At 36.6% G+C, this 23462-nt stretch overlaps 3 protein-coding genes across 5 annotated transcripts; 2 read left to right on the top strand and 1 right to left on the bottom strand.

The window, feature by feature from the left end:
• Positions 1-1010: 1010 nt before the first annotated feature.
• Positions 1011-1995, bottom strand: taar11 (trace amine-associated receptor 11). Its single transcript, NM_001083077.1, has one exon. It carries the CDS (start codon positions 1992-1994, stop codon positions 1011-1013), a length of 984 nt encoding a protein of 327 aa, NP_001076546.1. The 5' UTR covers position 1995.
• A 195-nt stretch (positions 1996-2190) lies between these two features.
• On the top strand, positions 2191-6462 carry taar1b (trace amine associated receptor 1b). 2 transcript variants are annotated; one of them, XM_073933249.1, is made up of 2 exons: positions 2191-2306; positions 4973-6462. In XM_073933249.1, exon 2 carries the CDS (start codon positions 5292-5294, stop codon positions 6300-6302), a length of 1011 nt encoding a protein of 336 aa, XP_073789350.1. In that variant the 5' UTR covers positions 2191-2306; positions 4973-5291; the 3' UTR covers positions 6303-6462. The 2 variants fall into 2 exon arrangements, with proteins under 2 accessions (XP_073789350.1, NP_001076373.1); NM_001082904.1 differs by lacking the exon at positions 2191-2306 and having other exon boundaries at positions 5303-6302.
• A 360-nt stretch (positions 6463-6822) lies between these two features.
• Positions 6823-20449, top strand: taar12i (trace amine associated receptor 12i). Of its 2 annotated transcripts, XM_068215360.1 has the most exons (3): positions 6823-6898; positions 7046-7061; positions 19345-20449. In XM_068215360.1, exons 1-3 carry the CDS (start codon positions 6823-6825, stop codon positions 20447-20449), a joined length of 1197 nt encoding a protein of 398 aa, XP_068071461.1. The 2 variants fall into 2 exon arrangements, with proteins under 2 accessions (XP_068071461.1, NP_001076554.1); NM_001083085.1 differs by lacking the exons at positions 6823-6898; positions 7046-7061 and having other exon boundaries at positions 19427-20449.
• The last annotated feature ends 3013 nt before the right edge of the window (positions 20450-23462 follow it).

The raw sequence follows: 23462 nt of genomic DNA, 5'->3' as shown, positions 1-23462 counted from the left end.
CTCAGTTGATATTCAACCAAACCCTACCATATTTTTTGCTTCTCACATATCATTGATTTAGAGACACACATGTTTGATCCTCAAGAAGCATTTAATTACCGACATAATTCAGAAAAGGCAATACAAATGAATATGATAAAAGCATAACGTAATTATGGACAACAAAGCAGAAAATAGGAATGTGGTTTATAAAAGAAATTGAATTAGTGCAAGCTTGTTCTACATGTTAAAAAACATATATGAATATTAAATATAATTATATGATAAGGATTACTGTGTTTTAACGTTACCTGTTGCTGCATCATATTTAAGATGTGTTTCAGTACATTATTCGCAAAACATAAATGACACACAAAATGTCTTAATTGATCTGAATTTGTTTATTAGCATTTGAGAATTTTTAACGTTGAGGGGTTTGTCTTATGCTTCAGTTGTTATGTATAAGCTGTATGACTTATTATTTTAATTAGTATTGATTGTGTTGAGCACTTTGGACAACGTTGCATTGTAAAAAAAATCTGCTATATCAATAAACTAACTTACTATCTGGATATAGTATACTATATACTATGCAAACATGTACTATGCAGTGCATATCACCTGAAGTTTTCAAGTGGGAATTTTAAATGTGGTGAGGTGTTAAAAGCATTTAATAAATCAAAGCTTGACATGGATTATCGATCATTTTGAAGAACGTAAACAATGACTGGTCCCAATGTATTTCCTGTTTTACATGTTTTCATTTTCATAGCTCCTGAGAATAAGGTCCACATGTTGATAAATAATGTTATGATAGCTGTTTTAATATCGAGCTATGATTGAATTCCCACTTTTTTTACTGTTATGAAATAGTTAGACAGCCAGCTGAAAATGTTCATGGGTCAGTGACATCACCACATTGAAATGGTCTGTAACGAATTATAGTTATTCCTATGTAAAATCTACTAAAACATTTCACATGTACAAACACAAGGGAAGGAATTAAGCAGAGAGCAGATTGGCCTACAGATTTAGCACAATTTATACAATTTCTCCAACAAAAGTTTGGATTTATCTCTGAACCAGCTGTAAAAAAAGGCATAAACCAAGGGGTTGAACACTGCGTTCAGATAAGCCACCCACATCAGAACCTCATACAGCAGAGCCGGTATTGTATGGTTGACAATAGGATCGATGATGTTGCACATGAAATAAGGCGTCCAACAAGACATGAAAACTCCAATGATGATAGCAAGCGTTTTAGTGGCTTTCAAATCCATTTTAGTAGCTGATAATGAGCTTGCGGCGCTATTTATAACACGGACATGTTTGAGTGCTATAATGAAAACCCTGCTGTACAGGCTGACAATTATAAACATGGGGAGGAAATAAAACACAAGCGAATACGTTACTCCGATTTCTCGGCCGTGCAATGCTAAACATCCTCCTTTACAAGCAACATGCAACTCCTCGGTTCTTTTTTTTTCGATTTTCAGCTCTGAGAATATAATACCGAAGCCGAAAAAGGCAGAGAAACTCCAGCTGATCAGGATCATGAATACGCTCACACGTGTGGTCATTCTGCTCTGATAGTGAAACGGTTGGCAAACTGCATAATATCGGTCGATCGAGATGAACACGAGGTGTAAAACAGATGCATTGCACAGTGTAAAGTCAGTAGCAGAGTGAAACTTGCAGAAAAAGTCACCAAAGTACCAGCACGTTTCCAAAGAGCGCAACATACTCGGGGGCATGACAAAACTGCCCAGAAGCAGATCCGATACGGCCATTGAGAGGATCAGGTAGTTGGTGGGTGTGTGGAGCTGCTGGAAAAAGGAGATGGTGCAGATGACCCACAGGTTACCAAACACTATCAGAATGATAGCAATAATAAAGAGGAGGTATAGAGGAGCACGGAACACCGGAGAATAGACTGTCTTAACGCAGGAGTCATTTATGGATTCAAAACAGAGGCTGAACGTCTCTGCAGACCACTGATGACTCTGATTCATCATACAGGCAGTTCAGTACCTAGAACGAGACAACAGATTGATTAGGCTTTACATGTAAACATTACATTCTGAGATTCGGAGATTAGGTCGAATTAAACATCACATATTTAAAATAATATTTGCAATTTCGTCGTATTTAAAACCAATCTTATGTTTCAATTAATGCTTGTTGTAAATATGTGTTTGTTTCTTACCACAGGAAGCCTCCCTGCATCCTAAAGAGATGATGGTGGATGTGTACTTTCTAGCCTTTTGAATACTTCAACTCCATGAGGAACTTTCTGTAAACCAATGAAAATGGCTTGGTGGTGTCTTGTGAGTACATGACGTTTCTGATTTGCTTTCAACTCTCAAGATGTTTAAGGGTGAACTTTGTGTGTTTACGGTATCTGATGGTCAGTTTGGCTGGTCAGCACTGTCCATTGCCTGCTGGTAGATGATTTCAGTATGTCTTATGATTTTCTGTTGATGTTTGCTTTGGGATTTTTTCCTTCTTCCAGATTTCATTGGACATATTGTATTACATTCTTTTATTATAGGCTGTTAAACGTATAAAAAGTGCTTTATACTGCATATCTGAAGAATTAATTTGTTAATATATCATGTTGTTTACAGTGCATCCGGAAAGTATTCATAGCACTTCACTTTTTCCACATTTGTTTATGTTACAGCCTTATTCCAAGATGGATTAAATTCATTTTATTTTCTCAAAATTCTACACACAATACTCCATAATGACAATGGGATAAAATAGTTTTTGAAATTGTTGCACATTTATTAAAAATAAAAAACTGAAAAATTACATGTACAGAAGTATTCAAAGCCTTTGCTCAATACTTTGTTGATTCACCTTTGCCAGCGATTACAGCCTCAAATCTTTTTGAATATGATGCCACAAGCTTGACACAACTGTCTTTGGGAATTTTTGCCCATTCCTCTTTGCAGTAACTCTTAAGCTCAATCAGGTTGGATGGGAAGTGACAGTGTACAGCCATTTTCAGATATCTCCAGAGATGTTCAATAGGATTTAGGTCTGGGCTCTAGCTGGGCCACTCAGACATTCACAGAGTTGTTGTGAAGCCACTCCATTGATATTTCCTACTTCCTGCAGGAAGATGAACCGTCGTCCTAGTCTGAGGTCAAAGGAACTCTGAAGCAGGTTTTCATTCAGGATGTCTCTGTACATTGCTGCTTTAATCTTTCCCTCTATCTTGACTAGTCTTCCAGTTCCTGCTGCTGAAAAACATCCCCACAACATGATGATGGGTGGTGTTAGCCTGGTGATGAGCGGTGCCTGGTTTTCTCTAAACGTAACGCCTTTACTCCAAAGAGTTCAATTTTAGTCTCATCAGAGTAGAGAATTTGGTTTCTTATGGTCTGAGAGTCCTTCAGATGCCTTTTGGCAAATTCCAGGCGGGGCGTGGCTTCTGTCTGGCCACTCTACCATACAGACCTGATTGGTGGATTGCTGCACAGATGGTTGTTCTTCTGTAAGGTTCTCCTCTCTCCACAGAAGAATGCTGGAGCTCAGACAGAGTGACCATTGGGTTATTGATCACCTCCTTGACTAAGGCCCTTCTCCCACAAACACTCAGCTTAGATGGCCGGCCAGCTCTAGGAAGAGTCATGGTGGTTCCAAACTTTTCTATTTACGTATGATGAAGGCCACTGTGCTCATTGGAACTTTCAGAGCAGCAAAAATGTTTCTGTAATCTTCCCCAGCCTTGTGCCTCGAGACAATCCTGTCTCAGCGGTCTACAGACAGCTCCTTTGTCTTCATGCTTGGTTTGTGCTTTGACATATACTGTCAACCTTGGGACCCTGTATAGACAGGTGTATGCCTTTTCAAATCATATCCAATCAACTGAATTGACCACAGGTGAACTCCAATGAAGATTCTGATCATCTCAAGAATGATCTGTGGAAACAGAATGTACCTGAGCTCAATTTAGAGCTTCATGGCAAAGACGGAATACTGATGTACATGTGATTTTTCAGGTTTTTTAATTTTTAATAAATTTTCAACAATTTCAAAAAACATTTTTTTTCACATTGTCATTATGGAGAATTGTGCGTAGAATTTTAAGGGAAAAAACTGATTTTTATTCATTTTGGAATTAGGCTATAACATAAAAAAGTTGAATAATTAAAGCGCTATCAATACTTTCCAGATGCACTATAAACTTTGCTCATCCACTTCATGAATTGGAATGCACTTTAAAATGACCACAGGTATTCACCTCTAGGGGAAGTGCTTGGGGAGGGCAGTTTAAAAGTGTGTGTGTGTGTGTGTGTGTGTGTGTGTGTGTGTGTGTTGTGTGTGTTGTGTGTGTGTGTGTGTGTGTGTGTGTGTGTGTGTGTGTGTGTGTGTGTGTGTGTGTGTGTGTCTAAAAGCAAAGTGGAACAAAGCCAAAGATTTTGACTTTAGGCCTTGTCTAATGAGACTGTCAAAGGAGAAATTGGATAAAGAAACTTTTTTTGTTTTTGTTATAAATGTCTGACTAGAATTTAATTTTTAAAGATTAGTTTTAAGAAAGTAATTCATTGGAGGAAACATTATTATTATTATTATTTTATATATATATTTTAGCTGCTCTATAAGGTGACATTTTTACTTTTCTGTTGCATAACACTATTTTATATAAATAGAAGGTTGCAAATTGATTGATTAAAACATTTTTTTTAATTTGTACATTTCATTTTAACACTTTTTACATTTTTATTGACCTTTTACAATGCAGCATCTTATACACATAAATGATGTGTTTTCTTGGAGACAGGAGTTTCTGCATTGCTTTATTTCTAACATGCAGCTGTTTGCTCTGGATGTCAACATTAGCTAGAAATGCAAACACAAGAGTTGGTTGCTATTATTACATGACTCATAGATAAATAAGTATAGACGGATTGGTTAGACTTTGTCCCTTTTGGTGTATTTAAAGCAGGTGAAATTAATTAATACCTGTTTTATTTCCTAACAGAAGTCGGACAGACCAGTTGAGCTTTTTCTGTAGGACGAGAGTGTATTTTATGGAAAAGGCTGCTACTTGGAGAGAGAGAAAAATATTTATAGTAGCTCTTTTCTTTGGAATTCCTTAAAAGGAATATGTAGGAAAATTCATTTCTCCCTTGGGAGACGGTCTGTTTTATGGGTTGCTGCTAATTTAAACCACAGCTTTGTTTACAGCTGTTTTACAATGTGGATATACAGTGGACAGCAGAAGTGAACAAACTAAATCCAGCCCATCTGCTAATTTCTTGTCATGAGATTTGCTCAGATTCATCTTCAGAACATATTAAATGGACTACCAAATGGATCTCTGTTATGAGGCGATGAATGGATCCTGTTGGAAATACGTACGACCGCATGCCATCCACGTTCCGATGCTCATCGCTATTATGTTGATCATCTCAATGACCTTCATTGGGAATCTACTGGTCATCATCTCCATTGGACATTTCAGGCAACTCCACACACCAACAAACCAGCTGATTCTGTCTCTCGCCCTGTGTGACTTTCTGATTGGGTTGTTTGTGATGCCTCTGAGTGCTGTTCGCTCCATGCAGGGCTGTTGGTACTTTGGCGAATTCCTTTGTAAGTTACACACATGCATTGACATCACTCTCAGCACCTCTTCCATTTTCCATCTTGTGAGTGTGTCTGCTGAGCGCTTTTGTGCTGTGTGTGGACCGTTAAGGTATCGTTCCTGTTTTGGATTGTCAACGGTGCTGTTGATGATCTCCATCAGCTGGTTGATCCCTGGAATATTCGCTTACGTGATGACTTTCCTGGAGATCAACATCCACGGAGGCAAAGACTTCTACGATGCTCATGTACGCTGTGTGGGAGGATGCCATGTGTTTTTTAGTCACGGTCCGGCAGTGTTCACCTCTGTGTTTTCCTTCTACATCCCTGGCTTCATCATTGTTGTCATCTATTCTCGAATCTACATGGTCGCCCGAAACCAGGAGAGATCTATTCGTCTTCAGTTAAACCAGTTGAGGCGGGTTTATCCATCAAGAGATGTGCAGCTTCAGACACGCAAGGCAACTGTCACCATTGCTATTGTGGTTGGAGCTTTCCTGGTTTGCTGGACTCCCTTTTTTCTGTGTAATATCCTCAATCCTTTTATTGGCTACGCGACACCGCCAATGCTGATTGATGTGCTTATGTGGTTTGGCTATGCTAATTCCACGTTAAATCCTTTTATTTACGCATTCATGCATTCCTGGTGTCGAAAAGCGGTAAGGATTATCGTAACTGGAGAAATATTTAAAAACAACAGCAGCAGAAAAGACTTGTACACTTAAATAAGGGTATATTTACACTATACATTTTTTTTTCTTTGTGTACGTCTGTGTTAAGTTTTGCGGACTATTTGTGGACCCAGGCAAATTATGTGCGACCGTTTTGTGGACACTGTCAAAGTGATCCCTTTTCTGAAGCGTCCATTAAAATGACTAAAGGTGCTATATCATGTCCGGCCAGTAGTTGGCGGTGTACTTTTGGATTAATAGAGGAGAATGCAATATGTACTAATGTTTAAATGTTCAATATGTGCATAGCTAGGGATGCTCATATTAAACATTTAACTATTAGCTGAAAGGATTCATCTTTGACTGATTAATAGTCCCTAAAAAAGATCCAACACAGGCTCATTCTGAAAACGTAGCCCTACAGATGTTTCTGGAGACCATGAATTATGTAGCCAGAGGTACGTATGGCTGCATTTAATTTTTTTTTAAATGAACGCTACGGCGCGGTGTGACGCCGTTCCTTTTCGCGCTTCCCAGCTGATCCAGCTGCAACAGTTTGTCCCATTAGCGCGTCATGTACGTCGGTGGACTTGAGATGCAGATCACGTTGAGGGGGTTCGAGTCTGGTGAAGAGTGGTTCCCGAAAGCAGGTAAGACTAAAACAGAATCCAGAAAATAAAATAAACAAGTAAACAGCGGGGTGAGAATGTGGTTAAATCTGAAAATGTGTTTAAAAAAAATTAGACAAGGGCTTTTATGATTTTGGATTGCTTTTGAAATGTGTTGTTTGGGTTTAGGGAAGTGGGTGGGCAGGTCAGTCGATAACATTGGATGAGTTTAGGGAGTGGGGGGGGATGGGGAGTTAGTTGATTGTTCACTCAGTCAGTCAAAAAGCCTGTCAACAAATCAGTCGACAGCGATATCTGGTGGGTTTACACGAGAACAGCAGGCGCGAATGGCACTCGTGAGGGGAATTTGAGATCTCAAAAAGTGTACACAGCGGCCTCTCGTGGATTCACGAAAACAAAAACTGCAGAAAAACGTGCCGCCGGGACATCTGTAGAGGAGAAGTCTGTAGAGGTATGTTTTCAGAATGAGCCTGGGTTGAAAAGATCCATATTATAAAATAGCCTACATAATATACAAATCAAACAAATCCAATGATGGACTCCAAGTTGTTTGCACATATTAAAAATGCAATATTTAAAGGTCCAGTAGGTGATCTACCAAAATTCTAAAACATGAACGCTCACCTTAAAGATGGCAGCAGACAACCCACTAGTTCCTGTGATTCGCCAGTTAGAGAACTTTACAGTACTTTATAATATTACAATTCCAAATGAAAATCTGCAGGAATTACCTACAGTTGAAGTCAGAATTATTAGCCCCCCTGAATTATTAGTCCGCTTGTTTATTTTTTCTCCGATTGTTTAATGGAGATCAGATTTTTTCAACACATTTCTAAACAATAATTTTATAACTCATTTCTAATCACTAATTTATTTTATCTTTGCCATGATGACAGAACATAATATTTTACTTGATATTTTTAAAAGACACTTCTATACAGCTTAAAGTGACATTTAAAGGCTTAATTAGGTCAATTAGATTAACTAGGCAGGTTAAGGTAATTAGGCAAGTTATTGTATAATGATGGTTTGTTCTGTAGACAGTCGAGAAAAAATATAGCTTAAAGGGGCTAATAATTTTTTCCCTACAATGGTGGTTAAAATTAAAAACTGCTTTTATTCTAGCTGAAATAAAACAAAATGGACTTTCTCCAGAAGAAAAAATATTATCAGACATACTGTGAAAAATTCCTTGCTCTTTTATACATCGTTTGGAAAATATTTAAAAAAAGAAGAAAAAAATTCAAAGGGGGCTAATAATTCTGACTTCAGCTTTATATTACTAAGTAGGGCTGGGTGATATGGGCAAAAAAAAAAAAAATCATATTTCTGTATTTTTAGGAGGAGAGACGTCATACGATTTATATCTAGTATCTTCCCATAAATTGTTACGCGAGAGTTAAAGCCTTTATTAAAACTTTTTAAAACATTTTTTTGAGCAAAATATAATTCAAACACAGGGGTTTTCCTCCCTATTTACAAATAAACAGCTGCATAAAAAAACGACAGCTGCACAAACTCTCTGATAAATAAAACTAAGTTGCACGACATTTATATTAAAAAACAAATCTTTGATAAATTAATACAGTACAGGTTTTTTTTTTCCTGCTTAATGCTATAGACAGCACTACTGTGCTGTTGTGCAAAAAAAGTAAACAGAAGCATAGAAAACAGCTACATTGTCAGATCAAAAAAGGAACACACTTAAATAGTAACACAACAAAAAGTATTGTAGGATAGAAAAGAAGCACATTGAATGTAAATATAAAAACACGCAGTATTTTATGTCACAATTACAGTGTTTTTATAAGTAATCCTGTGTACTGAGTTGTGTGATTTATAAACGACAATTAAATCAGCTGTGTTTGTTTTGTTTTAGTTACACATTTGCATGTATGTATTGTGACATAAGTCTTTCACTGCATGTAAAAAATCCTACACTTTGTCTTTTGTTTTGTTTTGACTAAACTTGTTTTACTAAATATTAAATAAAAAGATATGTGTGTGTGGATGTTTCCCAGAGATGGGTTGTGGCTGGAAGGGCATCCGCTGCGTAAAAACTTGTTGGATAAGTTGGAGGTTCATTCCGCTGTGGCGACCCCGGATTAATAAAGGGACTAAGCCGACAAGAAAATGAATGAATGAAGGAATGAATAACTAAGAAGATGAAAACAAATAGACTATAGATATAAAAAGTAATGAAATTGTTTCAGGGTACTGTGATGAAATGCTGGTTAAAGAAATACTGAATGGCTTCTATGTTTGTTCTTGCTGTCATTTGTGGAAGAAATGATCATTAAAAGCTTTCTGATAAACCGCTGTGATGGCTGCAGGCGCTGTGTGACGTTCGTACACACAAAGGGTGGTCAGATTTTTCCATGGAGTCAGATTTCGCTACAACACTGGCACTGCAAGTTTCTCCATGTTGCGTCAGTGATGGGTCGTTCTTGAACGATTTATTCATTTTGCACAAATCTCTTGTATGACTCATGGAGTAAATCATTCATTTTTGCAAGTTGAGCTTGCGTGCAACCTTGGAGTGGTCTGCATATTGATATGAAAGATGGATAATACCGCATCGCGTTGGGGAATCATATCGATATATTCCCAGAACTTGATATAGTTCTATTACTAAGCCATACTTGCATGCTATTTCAGACCGAATATTCAGAGTAACAGAGCAAACAATGTAGGGAGTGCGTCACAGGTTGTCAATGTTCAAAAATTAACCAATGTGAATATAAAACTAACTTCTCCTGAGTAAAGAAGGCTAGGCAGTATAGCGCTATTTACTTACTAAATCTACATTATCGATGCTGTAAGGTCGCGTATAAAACTGAAAATAGTCACATCAATCGTTTACCGGACTATTTTAGTGGCTAAACAACACCTTTGTGCATATAACCCATTCATAACAACACAATCTACATCATTCCCTGTCTAAAAAAATACTTAAGCCATGCTGTCATCCTTCCTCCATCATGCAAAAGTAACTTCAATATTGAGTCAGCATTTTAAAAAGTTTTGAGTCAGCATTTTATTTTACTGTTGCATCTTGTGTGCGCATAAACGCACGGCGCGCATGCACGTGCCAATGGCGGATCTGCATGAACAAAGATTACGTGAACGTTGTACAAATCTACATTTGCTGACAGACAGTTTGGGATACTATTGGAATGTGAAGGGACTTTCAACCAGCACAAAAAAAAAAAAAAAAAAAAAAAAGCTGATGACAATCAGAAAGGTGCCTACTGCACCTTTATTGTGTATAATATTTAAACACTCGTCAATTCATTTTTTTATTAAATGATAATTTAATCAGATCAGTTAGAGGTTAATATTCAGTTAACAGGTTGGGAAAATTTCACTGGTTCACCTTTGGTAGAGTTTTTGAAAACTTTGAAATTCATTTTCATGATTGTGTGTTTTTGGCCTTTAAAATGTTTTAAATACTAAATAATCTGCCGTTTTTGATTAAAAATGCTGTTGTGTAAACACTAAAGGCATGGTCACAAAGGACTTTTCGCCCCATTGACTTCTATTCATACACTTGTGAATACACTAGACCAGTAGGCGTTCTGAAGTTCGAGCTTGGTAAACTCTGACCTGCCAATTTGCATCCCGTTAATTCATGAGATCACAGAAGAGAGGTGACCTCTTTATACAGAAATGTCAGTTATGGAATAAACACTCATTTATCAGTGTTGCATCATCTTATTTTATTCTGCACCTTTTCACAGCACCGTATGACAGAGTTTTGCATGCTCAAACTCTAGAATGGGGGTGCCCAAACTTTTTCTTATAAAGGGGCAAAAACCAAACTTGATAGAGGGCTGTGGGATGAAGTTGTATATACCAAGCTGTGTTTCATTAAATATGCCATGGGTAATTTCCAAATTCATTAGCTAATATTTAAAAAAAGCTAGAAAATGTTGCTTTAAAGCATATTGATCACTGATGCAGTATCACTTATCATAGTAAAAACATAAACCGTTCCATTTATAACACAATGGAGGTCGAGCTGTTCCTGTCTTTGCCTGGATTTGCTTGCCGACGTCTTTTGCATTGTCCTCTATCTGTCAAGTGGCAGTATTTACATTGTAAAAGTCTGATTCATTTACAATTAATCTTAGTTGGCATTTTGTAGCTCCTCAATTAAACAAAGAAACTATGTTAAGTTTGAAACGACGATCTGTCAAAGGCATTTATCCCAATCAACTGCCTTTAATTCTCCTTTTTTTCAGATGGGATGGGGGGCCAAGCCAGAGGTTACCAAGGGCCAACTCTGGCCCGTGAGCATTATTTTGGGGACCTCTGCTCTAGTGTGATATAGTATACTATTAAGAGCCAGTTGGATCAGTTGCTTTGCATCTAATATCTGTATATTTGTGTTTTGTAGCAATTTTTAGGCCTACATTGTTTGTTTTGTCACTAGACCTTGAACAGGGGGTCCAAACTCGGTCCTGGAGGGCCGGCGTCCTGAAGAGTTTAGCTCCAACCTTAATCAAACACACCTGAAGTAGGTAATCAAGCTCTTACTAGATATACTAGAACAGGAGTGTCCAAACTCGGTCCTGGAGGGCCGGTGTCCTGGATAGTTAAGCTCCAACTTCCTCCAACACACAGTTTAATTAGCTGCATCAGGTGTGTTTAATTGGGGTTGGAACTAAAATATGCAGGACACCGGCCCTCCAGGATTGAGTTTGGACACCACTGTACTAGAAACTTCCTAGCAGGTATGTTGAGGCAAGTTGGAGCTAAACTCAGCAGGACGGCAGCCCTCCAGGACCGAGTTTGGACACCCCTGGCCTTAACTAATCAGGAAAAAAGAGGCTATTAACGGTCGCATTGTTTTTGTAATTGTTCAAATGTCACATTTAAACAAAGTGTTGCATATTTTGTTGATACTTAGTTACTGTATGTGTATTTTGTGACGTGTTTGCAACTGTTTATCACAATTAGAATCACCCCAATATAATTGTGACTACAGAACATACCGTTTGAAGTTTAAAGTATTACTAAATGTATAACACAAGTACATGCCCACTTGCACACTTATACCAAATACAGGAAATACATCATCAAGTGGGGAAGTAAAGAACAATTGTCATAATGTTAGGAGGTTGAGCCGACGTTCAACCGGGCTAAAGTTCTTAAAACTGACAAAAGTAAACTAAATGCCATAATAGGCCTTTAATGTTTTATTATTAATGTTTTATTACAGCCATGTACTTTGTCATCATGTCACCCTTTATTTATAATGCTACACATCAAGAATGCATGATTTAATTAAGATTATTAATGCACAGGATAATCATTTTATGCCATTTATGTGGGCCCGGGCCTGCTCATACATTGTAGTTTTTAATAATTGTTTTTTATGATAGTACATTCTTTCATCCTTCTCAGTTTACATTCTATTAAATTGGAGAGTTTTGATTAAAGTTGTGATGCTTGCCGAGTATCTCTTGACTTGGGCCAGACGTAATCTGCGGAAATATTTTGCTATTTCTGCACAGAATTGATTAAAAGATCTACAGATTAATGCGGAGTAGTTGTGGGAGTTTCATAACTAAAACCTTAATATATTAAATAAAAAGTAATACCTTTTTAAAGATTTATTCAATGTTTACAATGCAAATCCAATTAGATCAACTTTTTTTGGTAAACAAAGCAAGACTCTCATATAATAGATCTGCTAAAAAACAGAAAACATTACTTTACAAACTGTATTAAATGAAATAAATATATTTTCATTCACTCATTTTCTTTTTGGCTTAATCCCTTTATTAATCTGGGGTCGCCACAGTGAAATGAACCGCCAACTTATCCAGCGCATGTTTTACACAGCGGATGCCCTTCCAGCTGCAACCCATCACTGGAAAACATCCACACACACTCATTCACACTCATACACTGCAGACAATTTAGCTTAACCAATTCACCTATATCTCGTCTTTGGACTTATGGGGGAAACCGGAGCACCCGGAGAAAACCCACGCGAATTCAGGGAGAACATGCAAACCACACAGAAATCAGCTCTAATCAGTGACTTTCTTGCTGTGAGGTGATTGTGCTACCCACTGCGCCACCGTGCAGTTAGAATATTTTCATTTTAGTCAATAATATTACTATAATTTAAAAGCGACTCAGTGACGCAGTGGCGCAGTAGGTAGTGCTTTCCCCTCACAGTGACAGCAAGAAGGTCACTGTATGGATGTTTCCCATTGATGGGTTGCGGCTGGAAGGGCATCCGCTGTGTGAAGCATGTGCTGGAGAAGTTGGCGGTTCATTCCGCTGTTGCGACCCCGGATTAATAAAGGGACTAAGCCGACATAGAAATAAGAAAGATTTTAAAAACTGAATAAATATAAATTTACACACATTTACTAAATAAACAATCAATGATTGGCTAAAAATCTGCGCGCGCAGATTCCGTGTGGGCCTTCTCATGACTGGCATTTCATATCACACTGGTGATAAAGTAATTATAGGTAAACATGATAATGTCATATTGCACATGATGTTGTGGCAAAAAGAGGATGTTGTTGTACTCGTCCTAACGAGTGCCAGTGCTAATGATGGGACTTCACACATTTGGATTTGGAGGCATGTTTTGAGAGTCATTAAGATGGTGTGGCTGTAACAAGTCTCATGGGAACATTTGTTCACCAAAAGTGTCTATTTGGAGTTTAGGCCTTATGCATGTGTGTTTGTTTGACTATAGAGAGAAAACCAAGAGAAATATCATTTAATGTAAATCTATTCATGTCATTTATTGTTCACTTTCAGCCTCTGGACATAATGTTTTTGGGATGTGATGTTTTCTAAGACTTTGGGCCTTTTGCTATTAGAATGACTTTGCCTTATGATTTTTCATTCACTCTAACATAAATCTGTATAAGGGTGCTTTCAAACCTGTGGTACATTTCCTTTGGTCTGGACCAAGATTAAAAATGACAAATTGTCACATTTTTTTTTTTTTTTAGCTGTTTTGGTTCTGTTTCACACCCGATCGACTGCTCTGAAACCAAACCAGTTGAAACAAACCAAAAAGCAGTCACATGACAACGTCCTCATCAGTGATTGGCTTGACAAATTTTCTGAACTTCTTTTTGATTGGTCTGTATTAACTAGGGATGTCCAGATCCAATCATTCACAAACATATTTGTCAAAAAATCTGGTTATTGAAAAGCTGATGAAATAGAAATAATTTGTCACACCTGCTGCAGTGCCCTCTTGTGGACTCTTGAGGGCACTAGGTCTTGTTTTGGTTGTTTTCATTTCCTGTATGCCTGCTCACATGATCACTCCTTGTTTCCAGCTGTTCCTTGTTGTCTAATTGGTTCTGTCTTTTATAAGCCCTGTCATGTTGTGTTTAGTTTGCCTTTGGATTTTGCTTTGCTCTGTCCTGCTTTATTTTGTTCTCCAGTTCCTCATGTTAGGTTCGGTTTGTTTGTTCACTATTAGTATCGTCTCAATGTTTTTGAATCCCCGTTAAGATTTAGTTTGATTCACCTTAGTGCTTTTAGTTTTTGCACTTGCGTTTGTTTTGTCAGTTTTTGTACCTTGCCTGTTATTTGGATCTTCTTTGTTTACTTAATTTATTAAACTATATTTTGCTGCATTTGGATCTACTCCTTGTTTTTGTAATACCTCATCATGACATAAGCCAAAGGCAAACTAAACACAACATGACAGGGCTTATAAAATACAGAACCAATTAGACAACAAGGAACAGCTGGAAACAAGGAGTGACCATGTGAGCAGGCATACAGGAAATGAAAACAACCAAAACAAGACCTAGTGCCCTGAAGAGTTCACAAGAGGGCACTGCAGCAGATGTGACATAATGTGGTTATTAGAGGTAATAAATCTGTTAAATAATGAAAATGTGTTATATAAAATATTAGCCTATATAAACAGACTATATAAAATATATAAATACTATTTTATGTTAAACCTTTTAATTTAATTAAGTAATTACATACACAAATATAAATAGACAAATAGAACCCTTAAAAAACATTCAAGATGAAAAGCAACCAGAACTTTGAATATACTCATCTGTTTGCAAAGGCTATGTGCAAATAAAAAGTAAACATTATTTTTTTTTATTTAAAAAAGTTATATGAGCCTGGAGGTATTATAGACCTTGCAAATTCAGTTTGCAGACATTTATATGTACAAACATCCATTGTGTGCGTTCTTGTCAGTTTTTTCTTGTCTTTTTAATATTGTTCTTATCGATATCGGAATTATTTCGTATCGACTGAAATGAAGAAATATATTGTGATATCAATTTTTGCCATATCGTCCAGCCCTAGATTTATTAAACATTTTTAAGGTAAGGGCTGAATTTAAGCAAGTTAAGGTGAACATTACTTTACCATATAAATTGTTTGCAAACACCTACCTATTTTTATTTTTATTTTTTTGTAAATCCAATAAATAATTTTCAGCGTAGGAAACGTGGATTTGGCCCTATAAGTGCACATCTGCGCTATGTGCTTTAGACCATATGCTGAGGAAAGGTGAAAAAGGGCCCTGTGTTTTCCATCATACCTAATTAAACTCGCTTTCTTTCAAAACAAACTTCACACCAGTTCTCTGTCGACACAACATGCTCTTCAGCGAATGTTAGTCTGGCCTTTTAATCATTTTTTTCTGTTGGGAGATTGATCAGTGTGGGCTTTCAATGTATGGGGAGACACAGAGCCATATCTTGTTCAGTGCTGAAATAAAGAGCAAAATCACCTTCAGTGTTGAATCAATTGGACTCTCATCATTATCCTGTCTGCATTTTTTCAGACATTTTAGGAGGACTTGAATATGTCAGTGACATTGAAAAGATAAAAACAATAGACATTGCAGATTTAAAATGTCAAACATTTTTTGCCATGGCTAAAGCGGTCATGAAAAAAACCTAAAAACTGCTGATTTCCCCCTGATATTGGATAAATCTAAATAGGATTAAGTAGTGGCCTCTGAATTGTATTCTTGAAATGTACCATACATGCATACATATTTATTTAATACATTTATTAAAAATATTGTTAGTATTTTTTTAGGCCTGTCATCAAGTTATGTGATTTAGGTAGAAGTACAGATAGATTAAAAGTTGTTTGTCCTATCTCCCTAATGATAACCGTTCACTTCTCTGTAGGGCATTATGAGTAAACATGTTTGCTGTGATAATAATGTGACGGTTCAAGGGTGTCGTTTGAGCATAAGTGTTGAGAAGGTGAGCGCTGGTGTTAACACCTTTGATTGGTCAGACACCTAAGAGAGTCACTCTGAGAATGATAACAAGTCTCATGGGTCCAGGACTTTAATGAGGTGTGTGTGACTGACAGTTGTGGATTTGGAGGCCCAGATTTAGACATTTACCATCTCTGGGTTGATTTTTTTTTTATGTGAAATAAAGGGATATAATTGCGTATTAAAAAAAAAAAAAAAAAAGCCTTTTTTTTTTTTTTTTAAGAAATACTTTGGTCTCAGATATTAACTTACTATGAAACTTACAGTTGAAGTCGGAAATATTAAGACTTAATTTTTTTTCCAAATATTTTTCAAATGATGTTTAACAGAGGAAGGAATTTTTCACAGCCTTTTCTTTTTTTTTCTTATTTGTTTTATCCTTGAAAGTCTTGTTTTTTTTATTTTTTTTTATTTTTTACTTTTTAAGGTCAATATTATTAGCCCCCTTAAGCAGTATTTTTTCCCGATTGTCTGCAGAACAAACCATCATTATACAATGATTCTAACTGTATGTAATTTGATTATTTCAATCATTTAAGTCAGATTTGGATATTGAATTTATAACTGGAAGTTATTTTAGTCCTGTTACTCAAAACATGATTACTTAGTTTTTTTTGTAATCATTTCCAAAGTATTTTGACATAAAACCTACTAAAGATCTTCACTGGCCAGCATCTAGATCCGAAGCTTTTGGTCCAAAACTTTAATGTGTACCTCAGACATCAGTCTGGCTTTTCCAAGTGGACCCGCTCAGACTCTGTCCTTTTAATAAAGTGTCGTTTTACAATAAACAGTCAACTTTGTTGGCAGAAGATGATGCTTTGGGTCACTTTTGTTGTATAAATGCGATGAAATCATGTGATATTCGGCAGCTCTGTTAAGGGTTGGACGCTGAACGTGCTGTTATACTGTAAATTGGAGAGCAGATGTTGTCTAGAGAGCAGGCATTTGTTTGGCACTGGCAATACAGCATGTGGGCCAAACATGGCTCATGTTTGGCAGAGGTGGCACCGTCTTTAAGGCGGCACATAGGGCTTGGGCCAGATGTCAAATGTAGTATTTGGCCTACAGTAGATGTAAAAAATGTATAGGTGGGCCATGTAATTTTGGTGCAACTTGACTAAGGGTGTCACGATCCTCCAAATCCTCGATTTGATTACATTTTCGATTCTAAAGGCACGATTCGATTCGATTTTCGATTATGAATAATTAATTAATTAATGACCAATTAATTATTTGTAGCCTACCGTTTAAACTACCTGACCTGGATGGTATTTGTTTTACCAATAAACAAATCATACAGTAAATGAATAAAGGTAAGATACACGCATAATTACCACCTGTCAATCACTTTTTCTGCGGGACTCATGAATAGGCAGTGATCTGTGTCCTTATAATGGCGTCGGTAAAAAAGGTGTACAACCAACAGGAACCAGCCAACAGTATCTGAGGTGTTCGCTAAAATGACTAAGTACAAGCGAGTGAAAGATTGAAGCAGTCCTCTGACTGCCTGGACCTGCTGTCTTGAGCGCATGTCTGTGTCTGTGTGGTCACGTGATGTGCATTTTCAGAGGTAGAGAGGAAGGAGGGCTGCTCAGAAATGCTACACGCCACTGTGGATGTCAAATCGTTGTCGTTCTAAAATGCCATTTAAAAACAAAGACAGTGTAAACAGGGCCTGAGTGTGTACTTTTCGCGAGTGGATTTGCAACGGGGGCGGGCGGAGGATAGCGAACCGTACGTAATACCTACATAGCAGAGCTTTTTTGTCGACAACACGAACGTTGTCAACATAACTCACTGGAAATCCAAAATGCTTACACACCGGCGACTTCATTGAAAGAGGAGAGGGTTTAAGTTCTGTCGACGGGTCTCCTGCTTCTGCAGTTTAACAAGCACTCTAACAAGCCTGTTATTTTCCCGCTTGGCAAGCCAAGCTGACGTGACATGGGACGTGGCAGCATCGACGATTCTATTTTTTGATTCGATAATCGAAATTGAGCATAAATTTTGATCGATTTCGATTAAAAATCGAAATCGTGACACCCCTAATCTTGACCCACTTTTAAGTGAAGTTTTTAAACTAATTTCGAGAGGAGCACGTGATATAATTGACAGCAGCTGGCCACCTATCTACACTCATTAGTTAGCCAATCAGATCTATCCTAACCCACTATAAGTAGCCTAGCTAGATATTACTCCCTTATCTTCGTTTTCCGAAGAAACCCCCCATCCACCCCTTTCTCCTCCTTTTCTCCTTTCCAAAAAGGGGAGCTCTCGAGAACCACCTGATCTCGTACTCCCCTCACATGCTCTATGGACCTGGCGGGAGCCCTGGGCTCAACTATCTCCGAGCTCAGGGTTCTCTCCCGGGACAGCATGCCAAACCTGCTTACAGCTGTCAAGCAATATCTAAGTGTGAACTCTTGAAATGCATTTAAATTATTTTTGAGTAAAGAAAAAATTCTACCAGTCAGGTCGCTTTGAGAAAAAGCTCGGCCATAAAGTGCAATGCTTCATAGGTTTATTAAAACCATTGCAGTCGAGACACACCAACATATCTGGCCCAGTTATGGGTTATTGACTTGGCTGAGACTTGGCCCAGATATGGTACATGTTTGGCTCTTGTACGGAAGCCAGATTTAATCCAGTCATGTACAGTAATTTACTGCGGCATGTGGGCCAGGCAAAAGCTAAATGTGTAGGCCAGATCTGGGCCAAAAAAAAGTTTCTATGTGGGCTATGACAAAGATGACCTCAGGTACAGATTGTGCACTTTTATTCTGTGTTAAATGCGCCCAGTGTGAGTTTAAATACCATTGTACGTGACATTTATTGCCATACTAAAAGCATACAGAAGTCCGAAGATTTTATCTGGTCATGATCATACTGTAACTTTTTTTAATTTATAAAATTTATAAATTTATAAAATTTATTAAATTTTGCAGCTTTTTTTGTCAGTTTTATGCATCACATTTTATGAACGGATATTTTTTTTTCTTTTAATCTCCTGAGTTTTTTTTTTTTAACCATTGGCTGAACTTGCATTCAAAATAACCCTCCCACACCTGTTAAAGTATATATGGACAGAACGGAGCAACACTCAGACCATTCATGGAGTTAATCTGGATGGGCGTTTACTATATATACATTTATATTTCATTAAGTGTTGGTTTTTATCAAACTCTAATGAATGAACTCATAGTTTTTATATTTCTGTTTATAACCGTGATCCTTTTTGTGATTTACAAAAAAAAAAACCTATCTCCACATCTGGGGCAAATGTGATGACTTCAAATGAGACGGACGTTTACGCTGAAAATATGTTTCTCTGTTTTCCACACCTGCCAAACTCCTGTCCGAAATCACAACGTTTTGTTGTGGTCAAACTGGCAATGTATGTTTGCCTGTTGCTGATGATCCTCACCACTGTTTTCGGGAACCTGCTGATCATCATCTCCATCTCTCACTTCAAACATCTGCAGTCTCCAACTCATCTGATCGTTCGCTCTCTGGCTGCCAGTGATTGTCTGCTGGGCTCTTTGGTCATGCCGTACAGCATGGTGCGATCTGTTGAAGGCTGCTGGTATCTGGGAGATGTTGTGTGTAAAGTTCATTCTAGTTTGGACATGACTTTCTGTATCTCATCTTTACTGCATCTCGGTTTAGTATCTATTGACAGGTACTGGGCCATTTGTGACCCTCTAAGATACAGAATAAGGGTCACAAACACCACTGTCACTTTATATACTATCTTCATATGGCTGTTTTCATTTCTCTACAGCTTTGTTATTGTCTTTTCAGGTGTAAACAGAATTGGTTTGGAGACTTTTATCATGCAGGTTTACTGTGTGGGAAGTTGTGTTCTGTTTTTTAACAAAGAGTGGGGTCTTATATGTCCAGTCCTCACATTCTTCATTCCTGGGGCCATCATGAGCTCTCTGTATATGAAAATCTTCCATGTTGCACGAAAACATGCAAAGGTTATGTCAGAAAGAGTGACTGGAGGGTTGAAGAGCCAAAGCTCTGCTCAAAGAGAGAGAAAAGCAGCTAAAACTCTGGCCATTGTCATGGGGGTCTTCTTGCTATGTTGGACGCCTATTTTTATCGCTTCAATTATAGACTCTTTTCTTAATTTTGTAACCCCTGCCGGTGTTTTTGATGCCTTGATTTGGTTCGGATACTTTAATTCCACTTGCAACCCATTGATCTATGGATTTTTCTACTCTTGCTTTCAAAAGGCCTTCAAAATTCTACTTTCATCTCTTTTTCTTGGCTTTGGTAACTCAAGCACCTTGACATTCGAATAAATGTGTCAGTCTCTTTCTGCTTGTTAAGTCGGGACGTATTGGTGACATGGAAAACTGTTTCTAGGTTCAAGCGGTTACTCATTTGAAATGAGAAAATATTTGTTGATGACCACTTTTTATTCCTATCACACATAAAAGTGAATTTTTTTAAAATCACAGTGTACAAATCAGTCTCTGGACTTGCATCACAAATACCAACATTTTAACCATATCTAAAAAAATTAAATAAATATGTGTATGTATATATATATATATATATATATATATATATATATATATATATATATATATATATATATATATATATATATATATATATATATGTATATGTATGTGTGTATATATGTGTATATATGTATATATATATATGTATATATATGTGTGTGTGTGTGTATGTATATATATATATATATATATATATATATATATATATATATATATATATATATATATATATATATATATATATATATATATATATAGCTGTATTGGATACTGTATATATTGCGATCGTGATTTTCGAAAGTATTACATCGCCTTTGTACATGATTATTATTATTACCATTTGTTGAGTCTCCCCATACAGTTTGATATAGCGCTTGGGCCCGGAAGCCGCTTCACATGACGTCACACTTAACAAGCAGAGTCTATCATTTTGCTATCATTAAAATCCCCTTACTACAGGTATATGCATGATTTTATCTGCTAATTCATGCAGGCTGAAATAATTTGGACAGCACAAAAATGTATAACAAGATAAACTGCCTTATATACAGCTGAAGTCAAAATTATTAGCCTTTTTTATTTCCTAAACAATGGTTAGCAGATCAAGGTATTTTTCACAGTATTTCCTATAATATTTTATTTTATTCTTGAGTAAGTCTTATTTGTTTTATTTTGGCTACAGTAAAAGCAGTTTTAAATTCTTTTAAAACCATTTCAAGGTCATTATTGTTAGCCCCTTTAAGCTATATATCTTTTCGATTGTCTCCAGAACAAACCGTAACTACTGTTTATGACCTGCCTAATTACCCTATCTTGCTTAGTTAACCTAGTTAAGCTTTTAAAAGTCACTTTACACTGAGTACTTGAAAAATATCTAGTAAAATATTATTCACTGTCATCATGGCAAAGATAAAAGAAATCAGTTACTGTATTAGAAATTTGTTATTAAAACTATTAAGTTCAGAAATGTGTTGAAAAAATCTTTCCATTAAACAAAACTTGAGGGAAATATATATACAGGGGGGCTAATAATTCAGGAGAGGTAATAATTCTGACTTTAACTATGTACATCTTACTAGAACCTTTTACAATTACTGAATGATGAGCTCAGCTATTGTATATAACTTCTAATCAAATGTAGTTCGAGGTTGGGTATCAGGCTTAGTTCAATTTATCAACAGTGACATTTGATTTCAACTGAAGTGAATTAAGCTGAACTGGACGTCAAGAGTGACAATTATATTAAATTGAACTGAGTCGGTTTTTATTTAACCAGAACTGCATCAGAATACTAGATCTCTAATGCCTGCCTGATATGCTGGAGTGTTTCCATGATCTGAAATACTGTTATGGCTTTAATTCTCATTTCTTCATCAATGTTTGACAAACTCTACTCTGTAAAAGTGCTATAGAAATAAAGATGACTTGACATGACTTCATTTAGAAATGAACAAAGACACTAAATGATGTGTGAATATTTATCGTCAATGACTTTTTACATTTAAATTATTCATATTGAAGGACATGTGCTCTTGTGTGTGTGTCCTAGGTTTACTTTTGATTTTATTAAAGTTTATAGAAGTGTTTAAAACTTGTTCAAAAATCTAATATTTCAGACATAAAACACCTGGTTTAGCAATAATTGTGTCCTGAGATGTCTGTGCAGAGAGCATTTATTACTTTTGATCACCAGATGGCACTATGCTCTACTTAAACTTTTCATGAATGTCTTCCATTGAACCCAAATATTCTGAAGAATGACGAAAAATGCTATGGAGGTCAGTGGCTGCTTTTGCCAACATTTTTGTTGTATATCTTCATTTGTTTTTAGCAGTAGAGCAGGTTTGGAAAAAGTGAAGGGTGAATAAATGATGACAGATTTTCCAATTTTGTGTGAACTACCTTTTTAACTGCAGAATTTATAGAAGTGGTAAAGAAGCATCAATATAATTTGCAAATCTCATTTTTTACAGTGAACAATTGTGTGCATGCTTTCAGGTATTTCTGTATCAATTCTCCTGCATGTTTGCAGTTCTTACACATTACCAGCTGCTGCTGTTGTATCAACGTATGCAGAAGCTATGACAGTCACCTTATTCACAAGTATAAATTTGACTAATATTAAAATGTCTTGCTGTCAATCTTATATGTGAATTAACATTTCCGATTTATCCTGTTGCATATTTTCATGCTAAGTTATGTACCTTGTGATAAAGATAGCAGCATCTATATGTAAAATGTTGGTTTAAGGCATAGGTGCTTAAACTTTTTCTTATGAAGGGCCAAAAATCTAACTTGATTAAGGATAGTGGGGCGAATGTAAATATAGTTGCCATGGGCAATTTAAAAATGACTAGAAATTGTTGCTTTTATATTACCTAATACAATTTTATTTTTAAATCGTTTTGTTTTTAAGTTCATTAAACAATCTCATTTATAACAAAATTAAACTAGATTTTTGGCCTTGATTTGCTGTCTAGTCCTCTATCTGTCGAGTGAGAGTATTTACATTTTGTAAAATCGGAATATTTTACATTTAATTGAAGTATTTATTTCAGTTAGCTTTTTTGTAGCAGCAATAAAACAAAAGAGGTTACGTGAAAAAAAAAAAAAAGGTCACATCAAATTAGAAATGATGATCTCTGTGTTAAAGGCATTCACTTACTCACTGTCCTCTTAGATGGGATGGTCAGCCAAATCAAAGCTTACAATGGGCCAACTTTGGCTCACAGGCCTACTTTGGGCATCTCTGGTTTAATGTCAACCCACACATCGTCCCCCAATCTCC

The sequence above is a fragment of the Danio rerio genome, chromosome 20 (assembly GCF_049306965.1).
Source record: "Danio rerio strain Tuebingen ecotype United States chromosome 20, GRCz12tu, whole genome shotgun sequence".
NCBI lineage: Eukaryota > Metazoa > Chordata > Actinopteri > Cypriniformes > Danionidae > Danio > Danio rerio.
Note: the sequence above shows the minus strand (reverse complement) of the source record. Positions and strands in the feature narration are given on the sequence as shown.

What these genes read in the sequence shown, in the direction of transcription:
- taar11 (NM_001083077.1), bottom strand. Translation starts at nt 1,994, where the DNA reads ATGATGAATCAGAGTCATCAGTGGTCTGCAGAGACGTTCAGCCTCTGT.
- taar1b (XM_073933249.1), top strand. Translation starts at nt 5,292, where the DNA reads ATGGACTACCAAATGGATCTCTGTTATGAGGCGATGAATGGATCCTGT.
- taar12i (XM_068215360.1), top strand. Translation starts at nt 6,823, where the DNA reads ATGTACGTCGGTGGACTTGAGATGCAGATCACGTTGAGGGGGTTCGAG.